Below are 27,556 nucleotides of genomic sequence, written 5' to 3'. Positions count from 1 at the left end.
TGGCAGAACACTGACATTCCTGTCTTGCAGGAAATCACTCACAGAACGAGCAGTATGGCTGGTGGCATTGTCATGTTGGGGGGTCATGTCAGGATGAGCGTGCAGGAAGGGTACCACATGAGGGAGGAGGATGTCTACCCTGTAACGCACAGCATTGAGATTGCCTGCAATGACAACAAGCTCAGTCCGATGATGCTGTGACACACCGCCCCAGACCATGACGAACCCTCCACCTCCACCTCCAAATCGATCCCGCTCCAGAGTACAGGCCTCGGTGTAACGCTCATTCCTTCGTCGATAAACGCGAATCCGACCATCACCCCTGGTGAGACAAAACCGCGACTCGTCAATGAAGAGCCCTTTTTGCCTGTCCTGTCTAGTCCAGCGACGATGGGCTTGTGCCCATAGGCAACGTTGTTGCCGGTGATGTCTGGTGAGGACCAGCCTTTACAACAGGCCTACAAGCCCTCAGTCCAGCCTCTCTCAGCCTATTGCAGACAGTCTGAGCACTGATGGCGGGATTGTGCATTCCTGGTGCAACTCGGGCAGTTGTTGTTGGATTCCTGTACCTGTCCCGCAGGTGTGATGTTCAAATGTACCGATCCTGTACAGGTGTTGTTACAGACATGGTCTGCCACAGCGAGAACGATCAGCAGTCCGTCCTTTCTCCCTGTAGGGCTGTCTTAGGCGTCTCACAGTACGGACATTGCAACTTATTGCCCTGGCCACATCTGCAGTCCTCATGCCTCCTTGCAGCATGCCTAAGGCATGTTCACACAGATGAGCAGGGACCCTGGGCATCTTTCTTTTGGTGTTTTTCAGATTGAGTAGAAAGGCCTCTTTAGTGTCCTAAGTTTTCATAACTTAATTGCCTTAATTGCCTACCATCTGTAAGTTGTTAGTGTCTTAACGACTGTTCCACATGTACATGTTCATTAATTGTTTATGGTTCATTGAACAAGCATGGGAAACTGTGTTTAAACCCTTTACAATGAAGATATCTGTGAAGTTATTTGGATTTTGTACGAATTATCTTTGAAAGACAGGGTCCTGCAAAGGGACGTTTCTTTTTTTGCTGAGTTTAGTTTGTGCGTTCATCTTAAGATAGCTAGGTGGGACAACCACGTATCTCAGTCATAGTAAGTACATTTTTCCTCAATAAAGTAGCTATTAGCAAAGTCAGTGCTAAAAAAAGTGAGTTGATCATTTCATCTATTGTGAATTGGAGTTTTGTGAGCGCCCTGTGTGACACACAGAAACAATCCCATTGTTAAGCAAAAAAAAACACTGCATGCAAGATTTGTGTATTAATCATTTTATAAGGGCACCATGCAACTTGATCCTGGTATCACTGCGTCAATACTTCAAGAGAGTGAGGAGGAGAGGAATCAGTTACAGGTTTGTATTGACCGATCTGTTGACACAGACAATGACGTTTGGTCGAATTCTGTTACAGACTGTAATATTGTCTGTCCACCCACGATCCAAGACCCTGGACCTGTCACTGGCGAAAGGGTGTCCTATTACTGCTGTGCAATGGCTACCACCTCTCTGAGATCTGTAAACAGAGCAACCCAACAGAGACCTGGTGATGACCTAATTGTTGTGATAGGCAAACAACAGGCCCTTGAGAGACCATATGGAAACCCATGAGTCTATGGAGGGAGGAAAAAGTGTAGTGGTTTGCATTGCTGGGCTGCTGATGCTGAGTATCCAAGAAATAGGGTAATCTTGTTCTACACTAAGCAAAAGGCCTATACAGATGTAGGGTCTTAATTTGATCACTCATTTTTCTGAGAAACTTGTAGTGTACTCAAGGTTTAGAAATGCTCCTGAAGTTTGAAATGTCCACTTTAAAGTGTCAGATTTGATTTGCCCTAACGAACAATGTATCAACCCCTACAAAAATCCACATAATAATTCACATTTCCTGTTGCTGCAGGACAATTGTTCTGTGGTAACAAACTGGCTCAAATTACGATCTTACATCTGTATTGTCTGACACATTTTTAGGATAAATTAAAATAGCATACTCATATTTACTATGAGAGAACACATTTATTGATCAATTTGTGGCATAAAACAACATTTATGATGAACAAGATGACATTTGAATTTAGTTTCTATTGCTAATCCTGGGTTTCAGCCTTGCTAGCGCATGGGGAAGCAGTCTGTGAATCTCATGTGGATTGCTGAAGATGCGCATTCCTTCACATTGTGTTCCACAGCCTTAAGATAACAAGGCATTGTAGGACTAAAGGAGTCACATGAGGGTACGATGGGAACAGCTGACCCCCCTCGGCCACGAGCCATCTGTCCAGCCAGCCCTGGGTGAAGATGATGAGGTAATGGTTGTTCCTGAAGCATCACACCTCTTTATCACTAAAGCCCTATTCAAACAGGAGCATCACTTTACATATTTCATGAATAGTCATACAATGCAACAGGCCCTCAACATAAAGTCATGTCTGGGTTAGCCTACACAAACAGTCATAAAAAAGTCAGTCACTGCTTTTTGTGACATGCATGAGATTTATTCGGAGATACATTATAGAGGAGGGGTGCAACATTAGAGCTCTGTAACGGTCGTCGTCGGTGGAAGAAGGTGAGGACCAAGGTGCAGCGTGATATGTGTCATATTTATTAGATGAACATGGAAATAACAAAATAACAAAGAGAATCGACCGAAAACAGTTCTGGCTGGTGCAGACACAACAGAAAACAGAAAACAGGCTACCTAAATATGGTTCTCAATCAGGGACAACGATTGACAGCTGCCTCTGATTGAGAACCATACCAGGCCAAACACAGAAATAGAAAATCATAGACAAACTAACATAGACAACCCACTCAACTCACGCCCTGACCATACTAAAACAAAAGACAAAACAAAGGAACTAAGGTCAGAACGTGACAGTACTCCCCCCCCCAAAGGTGCGGACTCCGGCCGCAAAACCTGAACCTATAGGGGAGGGTCTGGGTGGGTGTCTGTCCGCGGTGGCGGCTCTGGCGCGGGACGTGGACCCCACTCCACCATAGTCTTTCTCCGCCTCCTTAACCACCTCCGTGGCCTCTTAAGAGCGGCGACCCTCGCCGCCGACCTCGGACTGGGGACCCTAGCCATGGGTCCCGAATGGACGGGAGATTCCAGCAGCGCCGGAGTGAAGGACGACTCCGGCAGCGCCGGACAGGCAGGAGACTCCGGCATCGCCGGAGAGAAGGGCGATTCCGGCATTGCCGGCGTGACAGGCAGCTCTGGCAGCCCCTGGCTGACTGACGGCTCTGGCAGCCCCTGGCTGACTGACGGCTCTGGCAGCTCCTGGCTGACTGACAGCTCCTGGCTGACTGACGGCTCTGGCAGCTCCTGGCTGACTGACAGCTCTGACAGCTCCTGGCTGACTGGCGGCTTTGGCAGCTCCTGGCGGCTCTGGTGGCTCAGGACAGACTGGCGGCTCTGGCGGCTCAGGACAGACTGGGGGCTCTGGCGGATCAGGACAGACTGGCGGCTCTGGCGGCTCAGGACAGACTGGCGGATCTGGCGGCTCAGGACAGACTGGCGGCTCTGGCGGCTCAGGACAGACGGGAGACTCTGGTGGCTCAGTACAAACGGGAGACTCTGGCGGCTCAGGACAGACGGGAGACTCTGGCGGCTCAGGACAGACGGGAGACTCTGGTGGCTCAGGACAAACGGGAGACTCTGGCGGCTCAGGACAGACGGGAGACTCTGGTGGCTCAGGACAGACGGGAGACTCTGGCAGCGCTGGACAGGCGGGAGCAGCTGTAGGGAGAAGACGGAGAGACAGCCTGGTGCGGGGGGCTGCCACCGGAGGGCTGGTGCGTGGAGGTGGTGGCACCGGATAGACCGGACCGTGAAGGCGCACTGGAGCTCTTGAGCACCGAGCCTGCCCAACCTTACCTGGTTGAATGCTCCCCGTAGCCAGGCCAGTGCGGCGAGGTGGAATAGCCCGCACTGGGCAGTGCTGGCGAACCGGGGACACCATGCGTAAGGCTGGTGCCATGTACACCGGCCCGAGGAGACGCACTGGAGACCAGATGCGCTGAGCCGGCTTCATGATCTCCTACCTGACTTAGCCACACTCACCCCCCCAATACATTTTTGGGGCTGCCTCTCGGGCTTCCTTGCCAGCCGTGTTCCCTCGAAGCGCTGGCTCCCATTATCTGCTGCCTCCGCTCTTCTGTCTGCCTCCACCTGTTCCCATGGGTGGCGATCCCTTCCAGCCAGGATCTCCACCCATGTGTAGCATCCCTTGCCGTCCAAAACGTCCTCCCATGTCCAGGAGTCCTGAGATCGCTGCTGCCCGATACCACACTGCTTGGTCCTTTTTTGGTGAGTGGTTCTGTAACGGCCGTCGTCGGTGGAAGAAGGCAAGGACCAAGGTGCAGCGTGGTATGTGTCCATATTTATTAGATGAACACGGAAATAACAAAATAACAAAGAGAAACGACCAAAAACAGTTCTGGATGGTGCAGAAACACAACAGAAAACAGAAAATACTAAAACAAAAGACAAAACAAAGGAACTAAGGTCAGAACGTGTCAAGCACTTGCTAATTTTGCCAGTGTATATACAATTTTAAAGAGAGAAAATATGTACATATAAATTGTATATATATATATTTGTATATTTGATACTCATGAACTATACTGAATTCACACAGAAATTCAGAATAGATTTAGCTGTTTTGTTTCTGATAGGGCCTAACTGAATTTGGTATTTGCTGTCAAGGGGGCCATGGTTTCTTCAACCTTATCCAATAAGATAAGATTTTGATGAAGTTACTGCAGAGACAGACATATGCACCATTTCAATTTTAATTTGGGATGAGAGAGGATGTCATTGGTCCTGTCGATCTTTCTGTTAGCCTACACGTTTCAATTGTTAAGGTGGTTTATGCATCTGTAAAACTAAAACATATACATTTGGTACACACAATATGTACAGGATAATCAATGAGGAGCTATGCGTTCTATGGAAAATAATGAACGAAGGCGTGTTCTGGAGTGGAACTGACCTTCCACGGAGTTGCATTATCTTCAATTTATAGTTTCTATTATTTATTCCTATAAAGAATCAAAGTGTGAATGTGGTACATAAGTATCTTATTTCTTATTACCTTGTTATAATGTTGTTCAATTGATGGAACACCAGCTTAAATAGTTATGCAAGCCTGTTTATCATGCACTGTCTCCTACACAATAGTGTAGTCTATGGTTGCTACAGTGACCCCATGGTAGGGGTGCTACCTGCTGATGGTTTGCTCAGGTCTCAGGTCTGTCTCTCAGCACCCTGCCATTACATTACGTGTGGAGGCAGCTGTTTACCCCGCGGCATCCCATTGGCCCCAACTGTGCCTGTTTAGCAGCCAATTAAGGCAGCAGCAATGAAAAGTAATTTGTGAAATGGAGGTGGGAGGGAGGGGGGTGGAGGGTTCTGCAGTCTCCCATCTGAGTTGGAAAAAAGGGGAGGGTGTGTGTGAGGGGGGGGGATAATGGATGATGTCATTGTGGCAACGCAAACATTGGCTCGGCTTACAATGTGTGGGGAGACGTGCTGGGGCCTTCTGTTTTGGTTACTACTACCAGACTGATACAAATACACACACACACACTCCTCACAGGACTGGCAGACTTGATCTGGTTGCTGTGACATTCAAGCAGGTTGCCCCCTGACACCCTCCCACCTAACGGAGAAAGTTTATGACTTCTTCTCAGCAACTGTAACACCTATAATAATAATAATAATACATGGGATTTATATAGTGCATTAAGACACCTGTTACTGCTGGCCCTCCTACAGAGTTTTGACTAGATGGTATACAGTTTATGTCAGAATTTACTTTTCGTAGCAGTTTAGGAGAATTTGCGCAGCAGGATAGGATAATTAAAGTTGCAGGTTTGGAGAATTCGGTTAAGATTAGGGAAAGGGTTAAGATTAGGGTTAGCTCAAATGGAAAAAGAGGACAACTTTGGATGTCAATTTGACATAAACTGTAACTCGTCTAGACACGGGGGTCTACTTGGGGTCAAGATGACCCAATGATGAAGCACAGACCAGAGTGGGCCTGGGGAAAACAACAGGAAGATAACTCAGTACAAAGCAAATGATCTCATTTGCATGCTTGTCACTATCACAGAGGTGTAAATTACCTATTAGGGAGTGTGTATGTGCAGGTAAACAGACAGGGCAGATAAATGAGCGCATGTGGTTGTGGTGCTATCATGCCCTCATTTGAGTTGCATGGCCTCACTCAAGTTACGTGCCCTCGCTTAACGCATGATGCAGCCTGTAACAGAACACCAATCACATCTACCAGTATGGGCTTCATCAGTGTGGCACCGCACAGCATACAGCAGAATTATATAGGCCTACAATTACATTGTTGACAGCTTGTTGTCACATATGATTATGAGGTCTCAGTTCCCGAAAAGCATTCCGTGTGCATCACAGTCAAAATGTTCACAATGTGTCTGTATCAGTGGAATAGAGCCCTAGAGCAGGATTCACTCATGTGTGAATACACAATGATTATGACTGACCAAGAAGGGGCAAAATTAATAAATCATTCAGTGTTCAATTAATTACGATGTTTAATTACATGAGATGACCTAAGATCTGTCTGTATTTCATTCCTGGATATGCATACAGATAATGTCTCAATTCATTTAACGAGGTGTATGGCAATGTGGGGAGAGTTGGGCGACAATCACGTCTATTGTCTTCTGTTCTGGTGGTATGTCTCATGAGTCGTGCAAACTGCCAAGATGTCAAGCAAATTTGCCCATGATGGGATGTTCGACCGGACATGTACCTGTGAGGGGATTTCCCTTTTGGTGGAAGGGGCATTTCCAATCTGCTATGGGGGGTCTCGAGACAATCTGCCATATGGGGGGGGTCTCGAGACAATCTGCCATTTCCATCTGATTAGGCACCACAACAAAACCCTCACAGTGGGCGCCCCGCAGCTGAGCTTTGGAGACAATGGTCGCACAGTCACATGTTTCACATCTGGGGTTAAAGGACAAGACAAGGGGATTTCCAATACTCAGTTTATGGTTCTTTTGACTGGGGGTATAGACTATAATGTCTTGCCAATTATCATAATTAAACGTTTTAAATTAATGCATATTGAACATGCAATGAAGCCTAGGCTACAAACCCTTAGATCCTAAATCTGCAAAATGTTTCCAAACAAACCAAAACAACCACACAAAAAAATGGCCTTCAATTATATAAATTGTATATTGTGGTGTCATTTGAAAATGACAGAAAGATTACAATTGAATATCTCTAATCCAGTATCAACAAGCAGGTTGAATATCCCCGGATTAGGCGATTTGTCATAACTGGATTTCAGTGTTTGACAAAACATATCCTAATCCCATATTATAATTTGGGCATGTTTTCTTTTATTTGGGGGGGGGTTTAAGGATTTTATTTAAAACATCAAAGCATTAGCTGCATAGGCCTCGTCATCATTTTGCATTATTTTGTGTCTTTAATGTAAGAGGTTACAAATACCCATTTTCAATTGCATCATTGCAGTTATCCAAATGGGAAATGGGAAAAAATACATTTTGGGGGTAAATCTTCCCCTAAAACGTAGTTTTTCCCCACACAAAAATACAAATTTAAATCAGATTAATTGAGAGAAAAAACATGATGTAAGTAAAACAAACAAGTATATTGTTCTCCTATGTGTGATCATAAAAATATCTAATCTCGAATAACAAACATGCAATTGATAAAGAAAAGGTGTTCAATGGGTGACCTCCCCTAACAATGTGACAGGTTATGAGTGTCATTCAACCAACTGTCCAATAGGCCCACTCCACAATTGTTCATGTATGCATTTACATTACATTTAAGTCATTTAGCAGACGCTCTTATCCAGAGCGACTTACAAATTGGTGCGTTCACCTTAAGACATCCAGTGGAACAGCCACTTTACAATAGTGCATCTAAATCTTTTAAGGGGGGGGGGGGGTGAGAAGGATTACTTTATCCTATCCTAGGTATTCCTGAAAGAGGTGGGGTTTCAGGTGTCTCCGGAAGGTGGTGATTGACTCCGCTGTCCTGGCGTCGTGAGGGAGTTTGTTCCACCATTGGGGGGCCAGAGCAGCGAACAGTTTTGACTGGGCTGCGCGGAAACTGTACTTCCTCAGTGGTATTTTCACTCTTGGTGGTGCAAAAACAACCTGCTCAAGACCTCTTTCTAACTTAAAATGGTTGTTTGTGCCAAAATCATGGTAAATGGTCAGAGGTCTGCCCCTACCAAAAAGGGCCATTTCAGTGGTGTGACAAATTGGAGAATTGAGTAGAGTGCTGGGTTGAGAAAATAGATTGGGGGTTATTGTGCTACTTAAAAACAACACTGCAATGAAAAATAAAGCCCCACATAGGCCTGCCTTTTGGTTTATCGTTTTGAAATAGGGCAACATTACTTGCCTGGGTTGATGGAATACATATTGAGTTACATTCAGTACTAATACACATTTAATACAAATTACTTATATACAGCTTGGTATATAGCTTAGGCTATTCCATATGGGAGATAGAAAAAAATCTATAGCTGACTCCAGAAACTAACAATTGGCCATAACATAACATGAGAAGAATTGCCACTTGCATGCAGCCGGTAGAAAATTCCCATAGTGGCCATAACAATCCTTGCAGGCTTTCACAAGACTTGAGATCAAACATAACATGTCTGATGAAGCAAAGGTGCATAAGTACAGGAGCCAAGAGGCACGCAGCCTTCAATGACATTGTGAAGTGTGTTTACATAATGCCTAGAAAAGGTTGTACTTACCTATCAGTGATACTGGACTGTGTGTCACTCATTGGGCTTCCGTTTCTAGATTTGCTGGGATTTATATCCAATTATCATTTTCCAAAGTATGATAAGACAGACTCTTTGAATAGCCCTCCCCTAACATCCGTCTATGTTGAAGAGATGATTGAAAAAGGGGGGGTGTTATTGTACTTTTCAGCCCATGGTTATAACGAGGTTATAACTTATTATGTCATGTATAACGGGTTTTAACATGCAATGCAGAGGCACTTTGAACCCTTGTCATATACAGTCAATTGTCCTCATACCTCATCTCAACTTCGCAACACACCAAAAGAGACAAACAATAATTTGATGGTCTGACAAAGGCATGCATTGATAATGATGCTGCTGCTGATTTACTGATATGCTGTTGACAATCCAATGTATGCATAAAACAGGCTAAAATGTATTACAGATTCTTGCACCCATAGGCTCGAGGCACCAGCAACTATACAACCAGACTTTGTTTACCGTTAACACAACAGCTGCAACAGATGTGGTAAACTCACAGGAAAGCAAAAGGGGCGGGAAGGGGGCAGGGTTGGGCAAAAAGGTGTTTTGTTTCTTCCTTTATAGTCTTGTCCGGGGAATTGAAACAGAGCAGCAGCATTTCTCTAGTCGAGGTGCATGTCAGGACATGTTGTCATGCATGGTGGAGAGGGCGTGGCGAAACAGGCAACCGCGGGAGTGAAAGCAAAGTGATACCACTATGAAACAGTCTCCCCTGTAATCAACATTTGGACCATAGCTCCGTGAAAACGGGTTGGATAAGCATCGATTTCCGTGGAATAAAAGAAGACTAGACGGTTTGTATGTGCTGACTGTTTTGACAATCGTAGTGGGAAACGTGGAATGTCACAAACTACAAGTGGACTTTCTTCAACATCTAACGCAAGGACAAGTCGCGAGTCAAACAGCTTGTTGGACACATATTCTGATGTCAACAAGCAATCGACAGTGCCTCAACTACAGACAGATTTACAGTAATCACGAATCATCAGATACATCAAGTAAGTCTTAAAAATGAGCAAATGTTTTGGTGATGCTGCAGGACTTGGCTACAGCACAGCGGATTTTTTGACAGGCTGCTAACGTTAGCTACGGTATCAAGATAGAGCTGTTATGTATAGCTAGCTATAGCACACTCTTAGACAAAAATATACTAAAACCTAAAAGGGTTCTTCGGCTGTGGATTTAGCTAGCTGTCAAAATAACTTGACACGTCAAATTAGGATATTATAGCTAGCATGCTACATTGTAATCGTAGTAGTTTCAGAAGATAGTTTTCGACGCAATCACTGTGGCTATTTCATAATATTTTGAAAATAAATGATTGACGTGGTAGGAGTCAGCGGTACGGATGGGGTTTTCCTGTAAGGCAAAAAGTGTGTTGGTGTGATATTCAAGTGGCATCTTCTTGTTGGTTGCTGCTTCCGCAAAATCCTTTGTGGTGTCTTGTTTTACACACTTGGCGGTCATGAGTTTGATGTGTGAACTTTAGTGGTTGTGTGGAGGAGAGGAACAGATAAGATAACACATATGACAGAAGCCCAGTGATGCATTTCCACGTTCAACTGAGAGATATGGAATTCACATATTTTTTATTCCATGTTGAGCGTTTTTTCATCTTCAATTACATGACAGTCACAGGCAGTATTTCAACAAGTTTAGACCGAGGCAGACCGGTGTTGCGTGGAACTGTTTCTCCTGCGCAATCACAATCCACCTTCAATGTTTTTTTTTCCCCCATACTTCATCATTTCCGTGTGAAACGTTGTATGTATTTTGAGTCGGATAGGAATGTTACGATTTGCATGTTGCAACGTAAATACATGTATTAGTTGAGCAAAAAAAGTATATCAAGCGTTGCAATAGTGACAAGCGGACAAACATTTTTGTGTGTGTTACCACTGACAGAGTTTGGCGCGCGCTGTAGTGTGAAGGAGCGCGTGTCAATCGGCTGCTGGATTTGTTTATAAACAACCGTCGCGCTCACGAGGGTGTAGCGGCTGCCATCTAGCGGACACATAACGCACATGGGTAGGTAGTAGGTCCAACTGTCCGTCGAGGAGGGAGGGAAAAAAACGATGTTTTGAGAGGTAGCCCACCCTTGGGTCACTGTTTGAAAACATACATATTTATATATATATTCCATCACACAGTTGAGGGGGAACTTTCCCATCCAATGTCACTGCACTGGCGTGCGAGCATGGTGTCTTTTGATGCTAGTATTTCCTCATAGCACTAAGCTATTCACAGCTACCACTTGTAATCCTATTCTAACATGACCATGGTTTCTGCCTCAGTGGCTTACCATTTAGGCCTATGCCTAAGAACTGTGTATTAGCAGCAACACACACTACATGAAACATCACAGTATCCAGCAACTAGTAGTAATAACCTACCTGTGCTTGCTCTTGTGGGGGTGTCCAGTGGATGGGTACTGGAGGGTGGGGAGGCTTCTCTCTGTGGCTGGGGGGGCAGAGAGCCCTGCCTGGGCTGGGTGTCCATGTTGGGGAGCAGTTGGCAGGACTGGTGGTATGGAGAGGGTTGTTGCTGCCACCAGGCCAGGTGTCTGGCCGCTGGACCTCCATATATATATATGCTAAGGCAACCTATATTTCCCGTGGAACTAGGTATTTTAAGCTTATACCTTTAAACCCAATTTAATGTAAAATGTTGCGTGATATATGGTTCTGAGAAATTTCCAGCGCTGCATTATGAATGACCCTAGCACCGAACCCCCTAGGGCATAGTTGTTCCTGACTTAGTGTCATACCCAATGATGTATATAAACCCTGGTTTGCTGATCCTATGTATTGGCCATTGAGAGGCTTTGAAGACACCGGTCGGCCATATTGGCCCTCCATCAGTAGCGGTGCATGAGTAAAAATCACTGGTGAAACCAAGTCAGAAAAAAAGCCATAATTTATTAAAACCTATGTGTTGTGATAATTGCGTTGTCTGCTCTATAACAATGTCATACTCTTTATGACCAGACAGAATCAGATAGATGGCCAACACATACAGAGACAGAGGGGCGCTGTTTCACTTGCTCGGATGCTTTCTCTGGTGAGATACAGTCAGCCTCTTGCGGATTGAAGGAAAATTATGAAGACAGAGATATGTTTTTATCTTTTTTCTTTGGACATTTTTGGGTGAAGCCTGCCTTCCCTTGGCATCTGTGAATACACACCACAGTCTGTAGGAATGAATGGAATTCTACAGTATTTCAATTAAATGCATCAAGAACAAAAGTACATCTATTTAAGTCTTTTTTGTTGTAGGAGAGTCAGTAACATTAGTAATCTCGAGAAAAAAAAAAATATATATATATTTTAGCCCACTTAATATAATTTAAAGTATGCATTAAGGCGTATGTAATAGAATACATGTGGCAAAAAATGAATGTAGACATTAATAAATGCATTTATATATCTTCCAAAATATATTATTACAATGATGTGGGAGTGCCAAGATGGAGACATGGTGGCTTTAATACAGCGCACCCTATCAGTCATCTAGTGTGTATATAAATCACTGGTATTACCTCCAGTCACAGCAATCAGCCCAGCTGGTAATACACTCATGTCCCCAGTGACCAGTTTGTACATAAACATACTCTTACCCCCCCCCCCCCCACACCCCCCCAAAAATATGTATACTGTCTTAATAAAACACAATTTTCCACTACCATGCTAGGGTGGCTAGCCACTTCTGGACATTGTGTACAGCAGGGGTAAAAACAGACAGGTGCAACCTGATTGGCTGAACGCTGTACACAACACATTTGCCATAGGAGTGTATTGCCGGCTACGCTATTTACGTTGGGAGGCAAAAGACCAGACGATGTATACTTTGGCAAACCTTGGGGCTAGAATGACCATTTAGAATGTTGATGCCTTATCTTACAGCTTAATGCCTTTACACACAGACATTCACCGCTCATAGTAACCAGGTGTCAACGGTTTGTAAAAGGGGCAATCAGTCAATGTCTATTACAATTTTGTTATGCATTTGTAAACATCAACAGACTGCACCTGGTATGGCCCGCCCCCAGACGGAGAGTGGAGTGGACCACCATGGCCGGGGCAGACAACACAGCTGCCGTATGGAGGTCCAGCGGCCAGACACCTGGCCTGGTGGCAGCAACAACCCTCTCCAGGCTGCATACCACCAGTCCTGCCAACTGCTCCCCAACATGGACACCCAGCCCAGGCAGGGCTCTCTGCCCCCCAGCCACAGAGAGAAGCCTCCCCATCCCCCAGTACCCATCCACTGGACACCCCCACAAGAGCAAGCACAGGTAGGTTATTACTACTAGTTGCTGGATACTGTGATGTTTCATGTAGTGTGTGTTGCTGCTAATACACAGTTCTTAGGCATAGGCCTAAATGGTAAGCCACTGAGGCAGAAACCATGGTCATGTTAGAATAGGATTACAAGTGGTAGCTGTGAATAGCTTAGTGCTATGAGGAAATACTAGCATCAAAGGACACCATGCTCGCACGCCAGTGCAGTGACATTGGATGGGAAAGTTCCCCCCTCAACTGTGTGATGGAATGTGTGAGTCGATCGAAAAGGAAAGTAGATGAAATAGAGATGCATTTTGCATATGAAGCAATAGACTTCAATGTGATTGTTATTGTACTTGTACGACTCATTGATGCTTGTACATCTAAGTGAAGTTCCTCACCTGTTAATTTTCCACCAAGTACATCACCTTAGGATGTAAATACAAGCAGTGCAGAAAATGTGCCCTTTAAGCATCCTCCCTTATATAGCCTTAACCTATTGATGCTTTACCTAGATTGCCTTGAGTATGACCTAAGAAGCTTGCCCTTGGAACCCAGATAGAAAGCTCTCAACCGAATGTTACACATTTGCTGCTGTTTTATGCACTTCCTTTGATCTGCTGTGTCCATGCTTGTGAAAGAGTAAACAAACCTAAACAATTGAGATGGAAACCAATGAGGGGAGGGGCCTGGAAGAAGGCAGTCAGAGTATTGCATCTGGAATAGGAGCTTCACATCCATTGACAGGAGCGGAAAGTTTAGCCTATGTTTTAACGGACACAAGCTACAGTATGTGGGGTATTGTCACGGTAATTTATTGCAATGGTAAGTGTGGATTAGGCTATTTCTCTGAATCTTGTCAGAGAAGAGTTCAGGGTTGTACTGGTGTGGTGTGGTATTGGTGTGCATGTGAGGATTTTAGGGCTGCAGGCTTTGGGCTACGGAGCTACTTAGGGGGCGAGAGAAGCATTTTGAGCACGTGGCTTTGCAACTGAAAGGAATAGTTTGGAATAGTATCTCTCTCTGGTACTCTCTCTTTCTGCCTGTAAGTCAAATGCTGTGGCATGTCGAGACTTGTCTCCTGCTCACAGCTTCCCATAGAGTGAGCAGTCTGTTCCCCTTCTTGGTTAGAGGCATAACCTACCCTCTCTCTCCCCGTTTCCTTCTATTAGACCCGCCGCTGTTTCTACTGGACCATTTCTGTTTTCTCTGTAATCCCTCTTTCAGCCGCTCCCCTTCCTTGTGTTTCCCACCTTTGCGCTCTCTGGCTCTCACTGCCTCTTCCCCAGTCCCCGGGCAGACTGGTCCCACCCCGCCCCCCAGCCTGTCCACCCTATCCCAGCCTAGCCCCTGAATCTGTCCACCAATGGCTTGATTCCATCTCTGGGAGCACCATCTTATAGTTACCCTGGCAACAAGCCAGAGTTCCTCTGTTCTCTCTCTCTCTCTCTCTCTCTCTCTCTCTCAGAAAATACTCATGACAGCGACTCAAATCCCACTTCTGCCAGGAGCCTTGCTTCCTGTGGAGCTCTCTGTCAGGCTCTGTTCGCTCTCTCTCTCTCTGTCTGTCTGTCTCTCTCTCCTCTCGCTGTCTAGTCACCTGCATCTTAAGGATCAGAAAATACTCATGACAGCGACACAAATCCCGCTGTAGCCAGGAGCCTTGCTTCCTGTGGAGCTCTCTGTCAGGGTTGTGAACAAACACAGTGGGGTTTGGGAGGAAATTGGACGGAACCCGTTCATAGGATGCACAGAGTTTTTTCCCTCCACTTAATTTGAAGTGTCTTCGAATCTTGACACAGCGAAACAGTTTGTATAAGGTCACTAAAGCATTTCATTGTACTGTGTACACCAGTGTATACTGTGCATATGACAAATAGACTTGAATTGATTTAAATGTATTTTCTCGATGACGGTCGGCATTGGCAGTGATGCGCACAGTACTTTCAGTGTCGTCGGTTTGCGTTGCAGTAATCAGAGGGTAATAAAATTGCTTTTTTTTTTTTTTTTACCTCTATGCAAATAAGCTTTACCCTATTCTGAATCTATACAGAGTAGACAGGAGCTCCTCCTTCTAACAAACACTGTAGTACACAAACACAAGTATTCTAGACTTATTAAGCAGATTAGGAGATTACATTCTAATTTTGAAGGGGAAAATACAGGGTTGACGGTGGCAACCCCCAAGATTTAAAAAACTCTTCAAGACTAGTCTGAACTGTCTGACAGGGGTGGGGGGGGTTGCATTGTTAGTTTGACTTTCAAAAGAGGGGTGCTTTGGGAGCAGGGGAGGGGGGGGGGTACATGTTTACCCAGTAAACAATGGGTCTGTGTTGCTAAGCAGCCTAGCCACCATTAAGACTAGTCTATATGGTTTAGACCAGAGGACATGCTTGTTTCTAGACACCTAAGACTCTTATGGAGCCAGAGAAGTGAGGACGGAGGGGTGGGGATCGCATTTTGGGGTGACGGAGCGGATGTTCTGGATCATATTCTTGTTACTAGACTAACAACAATATACAGGAGACATGTTTTATGTGCCGGCAGACTATCCACAATCTGCCTCCTACCGAAACTTGACCTGATTCAGCCTGGTCTGCACTGCCTTTGATATAGTCTAGTTGATATTGTGTTTCAGAGATGGTCGTGGTGGGCTAGGGAGGTCCGGCTGTCTGCCAGAGGCAGTAATGGCACGCGTGTTGTTCTTTCTCCCCAGACCCAGACAGAGAGCTCCAGGACACCACAGCCAGGGATCCCCTGCCTGACCTGCTGCCCCAGAGAGAGCGCTCTCCCCAGGCTTCTCCCCAGCACAGAGCCCCTGGAGTAGCGGACCCGCGGTTGGACAACGAGGTGGTGGAAAGAGTGGCCAACCAGCTCAAGAGAATCGGCGACGACTTGAACGCTACGATCCTCCAGAGAATGGTAAGGACGAATGACCACACGAATGATCTGTTTATGAGATGGTGTATTGTTTGGTGAGTTCTGATAAATGTGTAGTTGTTTTCAATTTAAATGTGCATGTGTAAGTCGGTGTGTGTGTGTCAGTGGTGTAAATGGATCAATCTGATATCCATGAGCTGGGAGTGTTGTGACTGAAGTTCAGTTTCCAGTTGCCCCTCCCCCGTCCTCCCCCCCTCCCCCTGCTGGGCTGTATCGCGTGAGGAGCCAGTCAGTGAGGCAGCCACAGGAGTAAACACAGGGTAATCTCCCCCCCCCGGCACCCGGCAACCTGCCTCCCCCTCTGCAGACAAACACAGCTGACCTCACCCTACTCCAGCGCTCAGTCACTCACATGCCTCTGCCGAGCCGAACATTCCCTTTCCGTGTGACGCAGACACAAACGCTCACACACACACACACACACACACACACACACACACACACACACACACACACACACACACACACACACACACACAATAAACTGTCAGGTTTATTCCAGTATAATAAAGCCCTTGGTCTGTGGATCAGGTTGGTAATGTTTTGTTTGCCCTGGTTAAACTGGCTCTTGCCCTGCTGTCTGGTAACGGTGGAAGGACAGGGGATTTTGGGAAATGTTGTTTACAGGCAGGCTAGCTAAAAGGACTTCCTTAGCGCAAGTAACAACAAAAGGCCTGCTTAGTAGGGGGTGGGGGTTGGGTAGGGGTGACTAAACCACAGGCACGTGAGGGTCATAGTCCACTACAAACACACTACAAACACTCACACACACACTCACTCACCACCATTCTACTGTTTCTCTTGTTCAGGGCTTTTTTTTCCCTGTATCTTGTGTTGTGACCTCTCCTACTGTGCCCCTCTTTCTCTGTGTGGTCAGTGGTTCTCTATCTTCTCTTACCCCGTGTCCTCCTCTACTCTGTTTTTCTCTCTCCCCACCTCTCAACCTCTCCTCTCTTTCTCCCTCGCCTCTCTCTGAGTCTGAGCTGTAACTCTCCTCTCTTTCTCCCTCCCTCTCTCTGAGTCTGAGCTGTATCTCTCCTCTCTTTCTCCCTCCCTCTCTCTGAGTCTGAGCTGTAACTCTCCTCTCTTTCTCCCTCCTGCTCTCTGAGTCTGAGCTGTAACTCTCCTCTCGTTCTCCCTCTCTCTCTCTGAGTCTGAGCTGTATCTCTCCTCTCTTTCTCCCTCCCTCTCTCTGAGTCTGAGCTGTATCTCTCCTCTCTTTCTCCCTCCCTCTCTCTGAGTCTGAGCTGTATCTCTCCTCTCTTTCTCCATCCCTCTCTCTCTCTGAGTCTGAGCTGTAACTCTCCTCTCTTTCTCCCTCCCTCTCTCTGAGTCTGAGCTGTATATCTCATCTCTTTCTCCCTCCCTCTCTCTGAGTCTGAGCTGTAGCTCTCCTCTCTTTCTCCCTCCCTCTCTCTGAGTCTGAGCTGTATCTCTCCTCTCTCTCTCTCTAAGTCTGAGCTGTATCTCTCCTCTCTCTCTCTCTCTGAGTCTGAGTCTGAGCTGTAACCCTCCTCTCTTTCTCCCTCCCTCTCTCTGAGTCTGAGCTGTAACTCTCCTCTCTTTCTCCCTCCCTCTCTCTGAGTCTGAGCTGTAACTATCCTCTCTTTCTCCCTTTCTCCCTGAGCTGTAACTCCTCTCTGAGTCTGAGCTGTAACTCTCCTCTCTTTCTCCCTCCCTCTCTCTGAGTCTGAGCTGTAACTCTCCTCTCTTCTCTCCCCCTCTCTCTGAGTCTGAGCTGTAACTCTCCTCTCTTTCTCCCTCCCTCTCTCTGAGTCTGAGCTGTATCTCTCCTCTCTCTCTCTCTCTCTGAGTCTGAGCTGTAACTCTCCTCTCTTTCTCCCTCCCTCTCTCTGAGTCTGAGCTGTATCTCTCCTCTCTTTCTCTCTCCCTCTCTCTGAGTCTGAGCTGTAACTCTCCTCTCTTTCTCCCTCCCTCTCTCTGAGTCTGAGCTGTAACTCTCCTCTCTTTCTCCCTCCCTCTCTCTGAGTCTGAGCTGTAACTCTCCTCTCTTTCTCCCTCCCTCTCTCTGAGTCTGAGTTGTATCTCCCCTCTCTTTCTCCCTCCCTCTCTCTGAGTCTGAGCTGTAACTCTCCTCTCTTTCTCCCCCCCTCTCTCTGAGTCTGAGCTGTAACTCTCCTCTCTTTCTCCCTCTCTCTCTCTGAGTCTGAGCTGTAACTCTCCTCTCTTTCTCCCTCCCTCTCTCTGAGTCTGAGTTGTATCTCCCCTCTCTTTCTCCCTCCCTCTCTCTGAGTCTGAGCTGTAACTCTCCTCTCTTTCTCCCTCCCTCTCTCTGAGTCTGAGCTGTATCTCTCCTCTCTCTCTCTCTCTGAGTCTGAGCTGTAACTCTCCTCTCTTTCTCCCTCCCTCTCTCTGAGTCTGAGCTGTATCTCTCCTCTCTTTCTCTCTCCCTCTCTCTGAGTCTGAGCTGTAACTCTCCTCTCTTTCTCCCTCCCTCTCTCTGAGTCTGAGCTGTAACTCTCCTCTCTTTCTCCCTCCCTCTCTCTGAGTCTGAGTTGTATCTCCCCTCTCTTTCTCCCTCCCTCTCTCTGAGTCTGAGCTGTAACTCTCCTCTCTTTCTCCCCCCCTCTCTCTGAGTCTGAGCTGTAACTCTCCTCTCTTTCTCTCTCCCTCTCTCTGAGTCTGAGCTGTAGCTCTTCTCTCTTTCTCCCTCCCTCTCTCTGAGTCTGAGCTGTAACTCTCCTCTCTTTCTCCCTCCCTCTCTCTGAGTCTGAGTTGTATCTCTCCTCTCTTTCTCCCTCCCTCTCTCTGAGTCTGAGCTGTAACTCTCCTCTCTTTCTCCCTCCCTCTCTCTGAGTCTGAGCTGTATCTCTCTCCTCTCTCTCTCTCTCTGAGTCTGAGCTGTATCTCTCCTCTCTCTCTCTCTGAGTCTGAGCTGTAACCCTCCTCTCTTTCTCCCTCCCTCTCTCTGAGTCTGAGCTGTATCTCTCCTCTCTTTCTCCCTCCCTCTCTCTGAGTCTGAGCTGTAACTCTCCTCTCTTTCTCCCCCATCTCTCTGAGTCTGAGCTGTAACTCTCCTCTATTTATATGTGTATTTTAAGCTCTCTGCTAGCATCTCTCTGTCTGTCAGTGTCTGGTTTTCATTACTTCTCTCTGTCTGTCAGTGTCTGGTTTTCATTACTTCTCTTTGTCTGTCAGTGTCTGGTTTTCATTACTTTTCTCAGTCTGTCAGTGTCTGGTTTTCACTACTTCTCTCTGTCTCTTTCTCACATTCACACACACTCTCTCGTCTTCTCTTTTTCACCTCTCTCTCTCCTACTAAAGAGCGGGGTTATTTTTAGTGAGTGACTCAAAGCTGCTGTTGACGGGCGATGTGTCGCCTCTTCTGGCTCTGTTTTGCAGACAGTGTCTTTCTGAGACTGCCTAACTCCACCCAGGTGCACCGTATACACACAGACAGACACACCCACACAGATAGACTCGCACGCGATAACATCTCAGCTGTTCCAGCAAGTGGATATTAAAGCCATTAAAAAGTATGGGATCTAGAAAGTAATAAACTGTGTAATAGTGGTTGCACATAGCCACAACATCCTATCATTATGGTATAGGCTTTCTCTTAAAGCAGGGGACAGTGGATGCTATCCTATGGCATTTCTAAATTCATTTTTTGGTGAAATTGTTTGTAAAGACCCAAGCTATTCTAAATATATCTTGAGAGCTAAGTCAATTCAGTGTTAGGTCACTTATGTCCGTGTGGTGTTACACTGCAATCATCAACAATGTAACCTCTATCCCTTATTTACTGTCTCAGAGTCAGACTCTTCATTATATCCATGGTTTGCCAAGGTCACTTTGTCCACAAATGATCATTTGAACAAGCGTCAAGACTGAAAGGCCACAATTATTTTGGAGCTGAGGACTAATTTTTCTCTCTCTCTCTCTCTCTCTCTCTCTCTCTCTCTCTCTCTCTCTCTCTCTCTCAGGGTGGCATCCCCCAACGGCAGGACTGGAGAGGCCTATGTCTAGGAGTCCTCAACTTCCTCTCGGATACCCTCAGCATTCTGTACCGACTGAGATAGACTGACCCTAGGGATTGGACACGCCGGAGCTCCCTACTGGACCAATCACAGACTGCTTCAGAATGGACTCAGTCCGCTGGATCGGACGAACCCCTTTTGTACATCTTGTGTATATATATATGTATATATATATATATTTTTTTTCAATCTCTCTTTGGGACAGCTCCTGATGAAGCATTCTGACCCAGGTTGGTCTCCCAGACCGTGTGGGCTTGTGTGTGTTCCTGTCCTTTCTTGTAAACTGTGAAGCACACTGATGTGTGGTGTGGTGGCGACGTGAGGGCTTTACCTGACGGAGAGGCTATGGCTCCTGTATGTGTGTGTACAACTTCTTCCAATTAAGGTCATGGTACAGTAGAATGAGCAATTCAACTGCTCGACAGCATGGCTTGATGCGGGTACTGAGGGGCCTGTGTAGAATCCCCTGTAAGTCACACTATGGTTAATACGAATCAGTTTATATCGCTGGATGAGCCAAGCTTACTGCTGGGATAAGTTATAGCGATATACTATATGGGATCTGCTGTAGAGGTCGGCCTATAGTTTCAGACAGGACCAACTTGACTTGGTAAACAGAGCCAGTACACTCTTAGTAAAAACGGTTCCAAAAGGGTTATCCGGCTGTCCCCATAGGAGAACCCTTTTTGGTTCCAGGTAGAACCCAAAAGGGTTCTACCTGGAACCAAAAAGGGTTCTTCGAAAGGGTTCTCCTATGGGCACAGCCGAAGAACCCTTTTAGGTTCTAGATAGCACCTTTTTTCCTAAGAGTGTAGTGGTGTATATAAATTGATATGTATGCTACTCTTCCCTTCAAATCTGAATACATTTCATTGACCTCTCTGTGCCTTTCTATCGCTCCCATCACCAGGACAATCAGTGGTTGGTGTGTGGGACCCTGGATGGAGCAGTGGTTGACACACACACACACACACACACACTGAACACTATATGAGCCAGTTACCAGACCATCACTTCTATTATAGGCTCTGAGTTGAGCTGTAGCACTGTCGGACAATCCCACTATTATTACCAGTGTTAAATTGTTTGTATATATTTGTTTTGGGAGATGGTGGTTTGGTTTGGAGGTGGATAGGAGGAGCCAGTAACAAGCCATCGTGAAGACCTGTTATCATTGGATGAGATTCAATTAGCTTTAAACGTACTTAAATTGTAAGTTCTCTGTTTGTGTTTGAAATCTGCCACGTGTGCAGTTGTTTTTGTCTTTGGATCAACAGTTGGAAGCAGTTAGTGTATTTAAATCCAGTGGATTTGAGATGGTATTTCTGGTTAAAACATGACTTGGATGTTTATCTTTTCATGATTACTAAAGATTACTAAATGATAATCAAATTGCCCCTCAATTGTATAATACATGTATTGTAGTTTGGGAGAAGAAACTGAAGACCTTTGTTTATTTTGACGTTAAACACGTTTTGTAGCATTCTGTTTCGTTTTCAAAAATACAATTTGTATTTACTTTTTCTGTGTGAAATAAGTTTTTTTTTTTCATTCCTAATAAAAAATGAATTCTAAATCTATCTGAAAGCCAAGAACCCATAAAATGAGGATGGAATAAGCTTAAAGATAAATATCTGACAATAAACTGGAATAACTTGACCAGTCAGTTCATCCCCAGTTACACAAAGGGTGAACCATCAACTGTGTTAGCGCATTAATATCTGTCTTTGCCAAGGCATTCCATTGAAAAGTTTCCATAGTCAGTTTGTACACAACTAGTTATCTCAAAGCGTCCAGGAAATCAGGGCTTTTAAGAAACACAATTTTTTGTGAACCAACAGCTGTCCCTATCAATTCAAAGCATTACAAAGAGGAACAACATGTGTCCAAATGTCTAGAAAGAGGTCACAACAACAAGCAATGTAGTGGTTGAAATCAGTTGAGAACGTTTGCATGTCAAGTGGGAGAAACTGAGCCTTCACTGAAGCCTACAGTTTTAACCTTGAACCCAAGAGGTTAACACAGTCCCAACTTGCCATGTAAACCTGAAATAGACCTTCTGATGGATACAACTGTGATCATCCTATTTTCTGTGTTGCCATACTGTATCACTTATAAGGCCTTAACATTACTGCAGTCTATGCTTTGTTTTCAGTTCAGGTTATTTATTTTTTTGAGCCCCTTTTTGCAATGTCATTACACCTTTAAGCAAAGAACCTGTGAGAATAATCAAGCACCTTTTTTTCTGTGGGAAACTGGGCGTCCCCTATAGCGTTCGGAGCACGTGTTGTTCATTTCCTGTGACAGCCTCATGACATCCTGTGGTGTGTGCCGTGGCATGGTTCACTTCCTGTGGCGACTATGTGACTTCTTGTGGTTCCATTCTCCAATGTACTCTCTCACAGAGGGACGGCACTGCTGTAAAGTAGCACCACATTTTTTGTGGGAATCTCATTCTCAGTTTCATGCAGTGTAAATTTGCTGTTTTTGACCTTTTTTTTTTTTACTGAACTTTCTACATGAAATTTTTGTACAGATTTGTTTCCTTATTAACAATAAAGATATGAAATCTATTTACTTGTTTTGGCTTGTATTTTTTTGTAAGATTATCAGATTTATTAAAGGCCCAGTGCAGTCAAAAATTTGTTTTTTTTCACTATGAGGTTGGAATAATACTCTGAAATTGGGACAATTATAATACAGCCCTTTTAGTGTAAGAGCTGTTTGAAAAGACTGCCTAAAATACTGCCTGTTTTGGTTCGAGGGAGATTTGGCCTGCCAGGTGACATTACCAGGCAGTAAATGAGTTAATAGGTCAATAAGAAAAATATTTCCAAACCTGCCTGTGAATAACAGCTAGTTCTCGATCCAGACCACTCCCAGACAGTCCAAACAAAACCTTTGCTTGAGAAATTGCTCTTTGCTAAGATGCTATTTTTGTTTCTTTTTGACCATTTTAAGTGAATACAACTACAATAAGGTACTTAATTGTTACCCAAAAATGCTTTGATATTGAGATAAAAATAGCTGCATTGGACCTGTAAAATAAAGATTATAACAGAAGGATATGATTGTCTGTGATAAAAAGGATAGTGGACCTTTGCAGCGCAAGGTTAATACAATGACTTCAGTTGGTTCAAAAGTACTTTATCCTCATGGCCCTGGATTAAAGAACAATCTCAGGTTATGTTCTTTTACTGGTCTACTGTTTCTGCTACTCTATTATACTAGTAAGATCTTATCACATCAATGACTCTTTGTAGTTTGTCACCTGATTCCTGTTGGTGGATGAATCTGGGACTGTGACTAGCGTGTGATGGTCAGTGTGCTGGTCTGGAGGTGCGTGACAAACAGTAACACCACATATTTGGAGAACATGTCAGGGATTCCCAGAAAACAGATCACATGAACACAGAGACATCTTGAGTAACTACACAGTAACGCAAGCTTAAAAACATGTACGTGTGTAATGCTCTGATGCTGGCTGCTAATGATATTACGTGAGAATATTTCGAGATTGTTGAACTGTAGGCGATGTCCTCTATTCAGGAAGGCTTTGTTGTTTGTTGTTCTCGTGGTTCTAAACATGGCCTGGATTGCACATCGTCTCAAAAACAAGAACGCCACCTACTTATAATGAATAAGATCCCGACCCCCGTTGCAATGAGTCAACAGATAACATCTGGGCCAGAGGTCCTCACCTGCACTATGTGCCATATATGAACCAATTGAATCTCTCCGCGTCAGCGGCAGAATGAGGGCCCCATTGTGATTGTTGTCGGGAGCGACCGCTTGGATCTTTGCTGCTCAGTCTTTACAAAATGAATGACCAATGCTGGAGGGGGTAGCTTTTTTTGGTGAGTGGGAGAGGGGGATTAGTGGGTTGGTCAGCGAGAGGAGATAAGAGACGTGCTTTAATTAAAAGGATGGGCTTAAAGCCATATCCGTAATAAAACCTGCCTTTTCCTAATCCCAGGAAAAGAGCAGTGACTCCTTATGGGGCTTAATCAGTCATGGGTTTCATTTCAAGGCTCTGGCTGTTTTCCTTTCCACAAATTCCCTCTGCAGTCAAAAAACAAGACATTTGGTGCCAAGGTGCTTTTTCTCCCTTCAATAAGTCACAAACAGATACACAAACAAACACAAACTATGTGGAATATCATGCTGCTTTGTCCCTCTAGGTTGAGAAGATACTTCTCTGCAGTTTCATGGTCAAGGACAAAAACACATAAAAAAAATAAAAAAACATCCTTTACATTGACAGTTTAACCATACAACACGTGGTCATTTTTTGCAAGGGCATTACATGCAGAAAATAGTAGTCTACACAGCCAAGTAAAATACACTTTCAAAATGCCTAGAGATTTCCTGTGTGTCTCATTTGGTAGAGCATGGCGCTTGAGTTTGTGGGTTCGATTCCCACGGGGGACCAGAATTTAAAAAACGAAATGTATGCACTTACTACTGTATGTCGCTTTGGATAATAGTGTCTGCTAAATACCAAATGTAAATGAGAAGTCAGTCAAATGTCAATAGCTCACCACTTCTAATGTACATGGGGCCCTCTGTGTATGGGGTTGCCACTCCCTGCATGTACCTACCTATAGTACCTGCTAGACCAGTTCTACCGGTCCATCCACCTGCCGATGATGGAGGGAGAGATCCCTTGTTTGGGTGACCGAAGAGGAAACTACCCTGCTCATTATTGGCCTGTTTGGCATTTCTTGGAAGCACCTGAAACAGTTCCTTTGTTTTGCTGCTGCAGGGCACTGATATCAGCTCTTTCACCCACGTGGCATGACATCATGCACTTAACACCAGGCCGTATATCCACTCATTTGAACCTATATGATCCACTGCGACAACCATTGAGTCATTCAATGTCACTACTCAGTGGTATAAACTACTTAAGTAAAAATACTTTAAAGAACTATTTCAGTAGTTTTTTGGGATACCTGTAGTTCACTTTTCTAGTTATATTTTTTACAAGTTTTACTTCACTACATTCCGAAAGAAAAATAATGCACTTTTTACTCCAAACATTTTACATGACACCCAAAAGTACTCATTATATTTTGAATGCTTAGTAGGTTAGAAACATTTTCCAATTTACACTTATCAAGAGAACATCCTCGGTCATCTCCGTTTCCTCTGATCTGGTGGACTCACTAAACACATGCTTCGTTTGTAAATTATGTCTGAGTGTTGAAGTGTGCCTCTGGCTATCCGTAAATTGAACTTCCTCACTCAACAACCCGGTCGCATTCCGCTTCGCTCCACAGGTAGTATCACATTTTCATTTCATTTCATTACAGTACAACGGTTTGATTTGTTTGATCGTAGCTAGCTACATAGCTAGCTACATAGCCGTCTTTGTATCAAAGATAATTGTGTAGTCTAGAGCGATTTTCTAGGTTAGCTAGCCAGCTATTGTCGTTCTTTTAACGCAACGTAACGTAATCAACACTGCTAGCTAGTCAGCTAGCCCCCGAATAGCAGCACTGTCGAAACTATCACACCCAACGGAATGACTTGATTAGTGTAGTGTCAACAACGCAGCCACTGCCAGCTAGCCTACAAAGTCAACAACGCAGCCACTGCCAGCTAGCCTACTTCAGCAGTACTGTATCATTTTAATAATTTTAGTCAATAAGATTCTTGCTACGTAAGCTTAACTTTCTGAACATTCGAGACGTGTAGTCCACTTGTCATTCCAATCTCCTTTGCATTAGCGTAGCCTCTTCTGTAGCCTGTCAACTATGTGTCTGTCTATCCCTGTTCTCTCCTCTCTGCACAGACCATACAAACGCTCCACACCGCGTGGCCGCGGCCACCCTAATCTGGTGGTCCCAGCGCGCACGACCCACGTGGAGTTCCAGGTCTCCGGTAGCCTCTGGAACTGCCGATCTGCGGCCAACAGGGCAGAGTTCATCTCAGCCTATGCCTCCCTCCAGTCCCTCGACTTCTTGGCACTGACAGAAACATGGATCACCACAGATAACACTGCTACTCCTACTGCTCTCTCTTCGTCCGCCCACGTGTTCTCGCACACCCCGAGAGCTTCTGGTCAGCGGGGTGGTGACACCGGGATCCTCATCTCTCCCAAGTGGTCATTCTCTCTTTCTCCCCTTACCCATCTGTCTATCGCCTCCTTTGAATTCCATGCTGTCACAGTTACCAGCCCTTTCAAGCTTAACATCCTTATCATTTATCGCCCTCCAGGTTCCCTCGGAGAGTTCATCAATGAGCTTGATGCCTTGATAAGCTCCTTTCCTGAGGACGGCTCACCTCTCACAGTTCTGGGCGACTTTAACCTCCCCACGTCTACCTTTGACTCATTCCTCTCTGCCTCCTTCTTTCCACTCCTCTCCTCTTTTGACCTCACCCTCTCACCTTCCCCCTACTCACAAGGCAGGCAATACGCTCGACCTCATCTTTACTAGATGCTGTTCTTCTACTAACCTCATTGCAACTCCCCTCCAAGTCTCCGACCACTACCTTGTATCCTTTTCCCTCTCGCTCTCATCCAACACTTCCCACACTGCCCCTACTCGGATGGTATCGCGCCGTCCCAACCTTCGCTCTCTCTCCCCCGCTACTCTCTCCTCTTCCATCCTATCATCTCTTCCCTCTGCTCAAACCTTCTCCAACCTATCTCCTGATTCTGCCTCCTCAACCCTCCTCTCCTCCCTTTCTGCATCCTTTGACTCTCTATGTCCCCTATCCTCCAGGCCAGCTCGGTCCTCCCCTCCCGCTCCGTGGCTCGACGACTCATTGCGAGCTCACAGAAAAGGGCTCCGGGCAGCCGAGCGGAAATGGAGGAAAACTCGCCTCCCTGCGGACCTGGCATCCTTTCACTCCCTCCTCTCTACATTTTCCTCTTCTGTCTCTGCTGCTAAAGCCACTTTCTACCACTCTAAATTCCAAGCATCTGCCTCTAACCCTAGGAAGCTCTTTGCCACCTTCTCCTCACTCATGAATCCTCCTCCCCTCCCCTCTCTGCAGATGACTTCACAACCATTTTGAAAAGAAGGTCGACGACATCCGATCCTCGTTTGCTAAGTCAAACGACACCGCTGGTTCTGCTCACACTGCCCTACCCTGTGCTCTGACCTCTTTCTCCCCTCTCTCTCCAGATGAAATCTCGCGTCTTGTGACGGCCGGCCGCCCAACAACCTGCCCGCTTGACCCTATCCCCTCCTCTCTTCTCCAGACCATTTCCGGAGACCTTCTCCCTTACCTCACCTCGCTCATCAACTCATCCCTGACCGCTGGCTACGTCCCTTCCGTCTTCAAGAGAGCGAGAGTTGCACCCCTTCTGAAAAAACCTACACTCGATCCCTCCGATGTCAACAACTACAGACCAGTATCCCTTCTTTCTTTTCTCTCCAAAACTCTTGAACGTGCCGTCCTTGGCCAGCTCTCCCGCTATCTCTCTCAGAATGACCTTCTTGATCCAAATCAG

The 27,556-nt window shown here is 45.5% G+C and overlaps 1 protein-coding gene across 1 annotated transcript; it reads left to right on the top strand.

Moving 5' to 3' along the window:
- Nucleotides 1-9,445: 9,445 nt before the first annotated feature.
- On the top strand, nucleotides 9,446-22,664 carry LOC135573981 (uncharacterized). The gene is made up of 4 exons (XM_065024560.1): nucleotides 9,446-9,865; nucleotides 12,889-13,161; nucleotides 15,867-16,072; nucleotides 20,038-22,664. The coding sequence occupies exons 1-4, from the start codon at nucleotides 9,793-9,795 to the stop codon at nucleotides 20,131-20,133; spliced, it is 648 nt and encodes a 215-aa protein (XP_064880632.1). The 5' UTR covers nucleotides 9,446-9,792; the 3' UTR covers nucleotides 20,134-22,664.
- The last annotated feature ends 4,892 nt before the right edge of the window (nucleotides 22,665-27,556 follow it).

Source organism: Oncorhynchus nerka, linkage group LG11 (assembly GCF_034236695.1).
Source record: "Oncorhynchus nerka isolate Pitt River linkage group LG11, Oner_Uvic_2.0, whole genome shotgun sequence".
In the NCBI taxonomy this organism is placed as follows: Eukaryota; Metazoa; Chordata; class Actinopteri; order Salmoniformes; family Salmonidae; genus Oncorhynchus; species Oncorhynchus nerka.
Note: the sequence above shows the minus strand (reverse complement) of the source record. Positions and strands in the feature narration are given on the sequence as shown.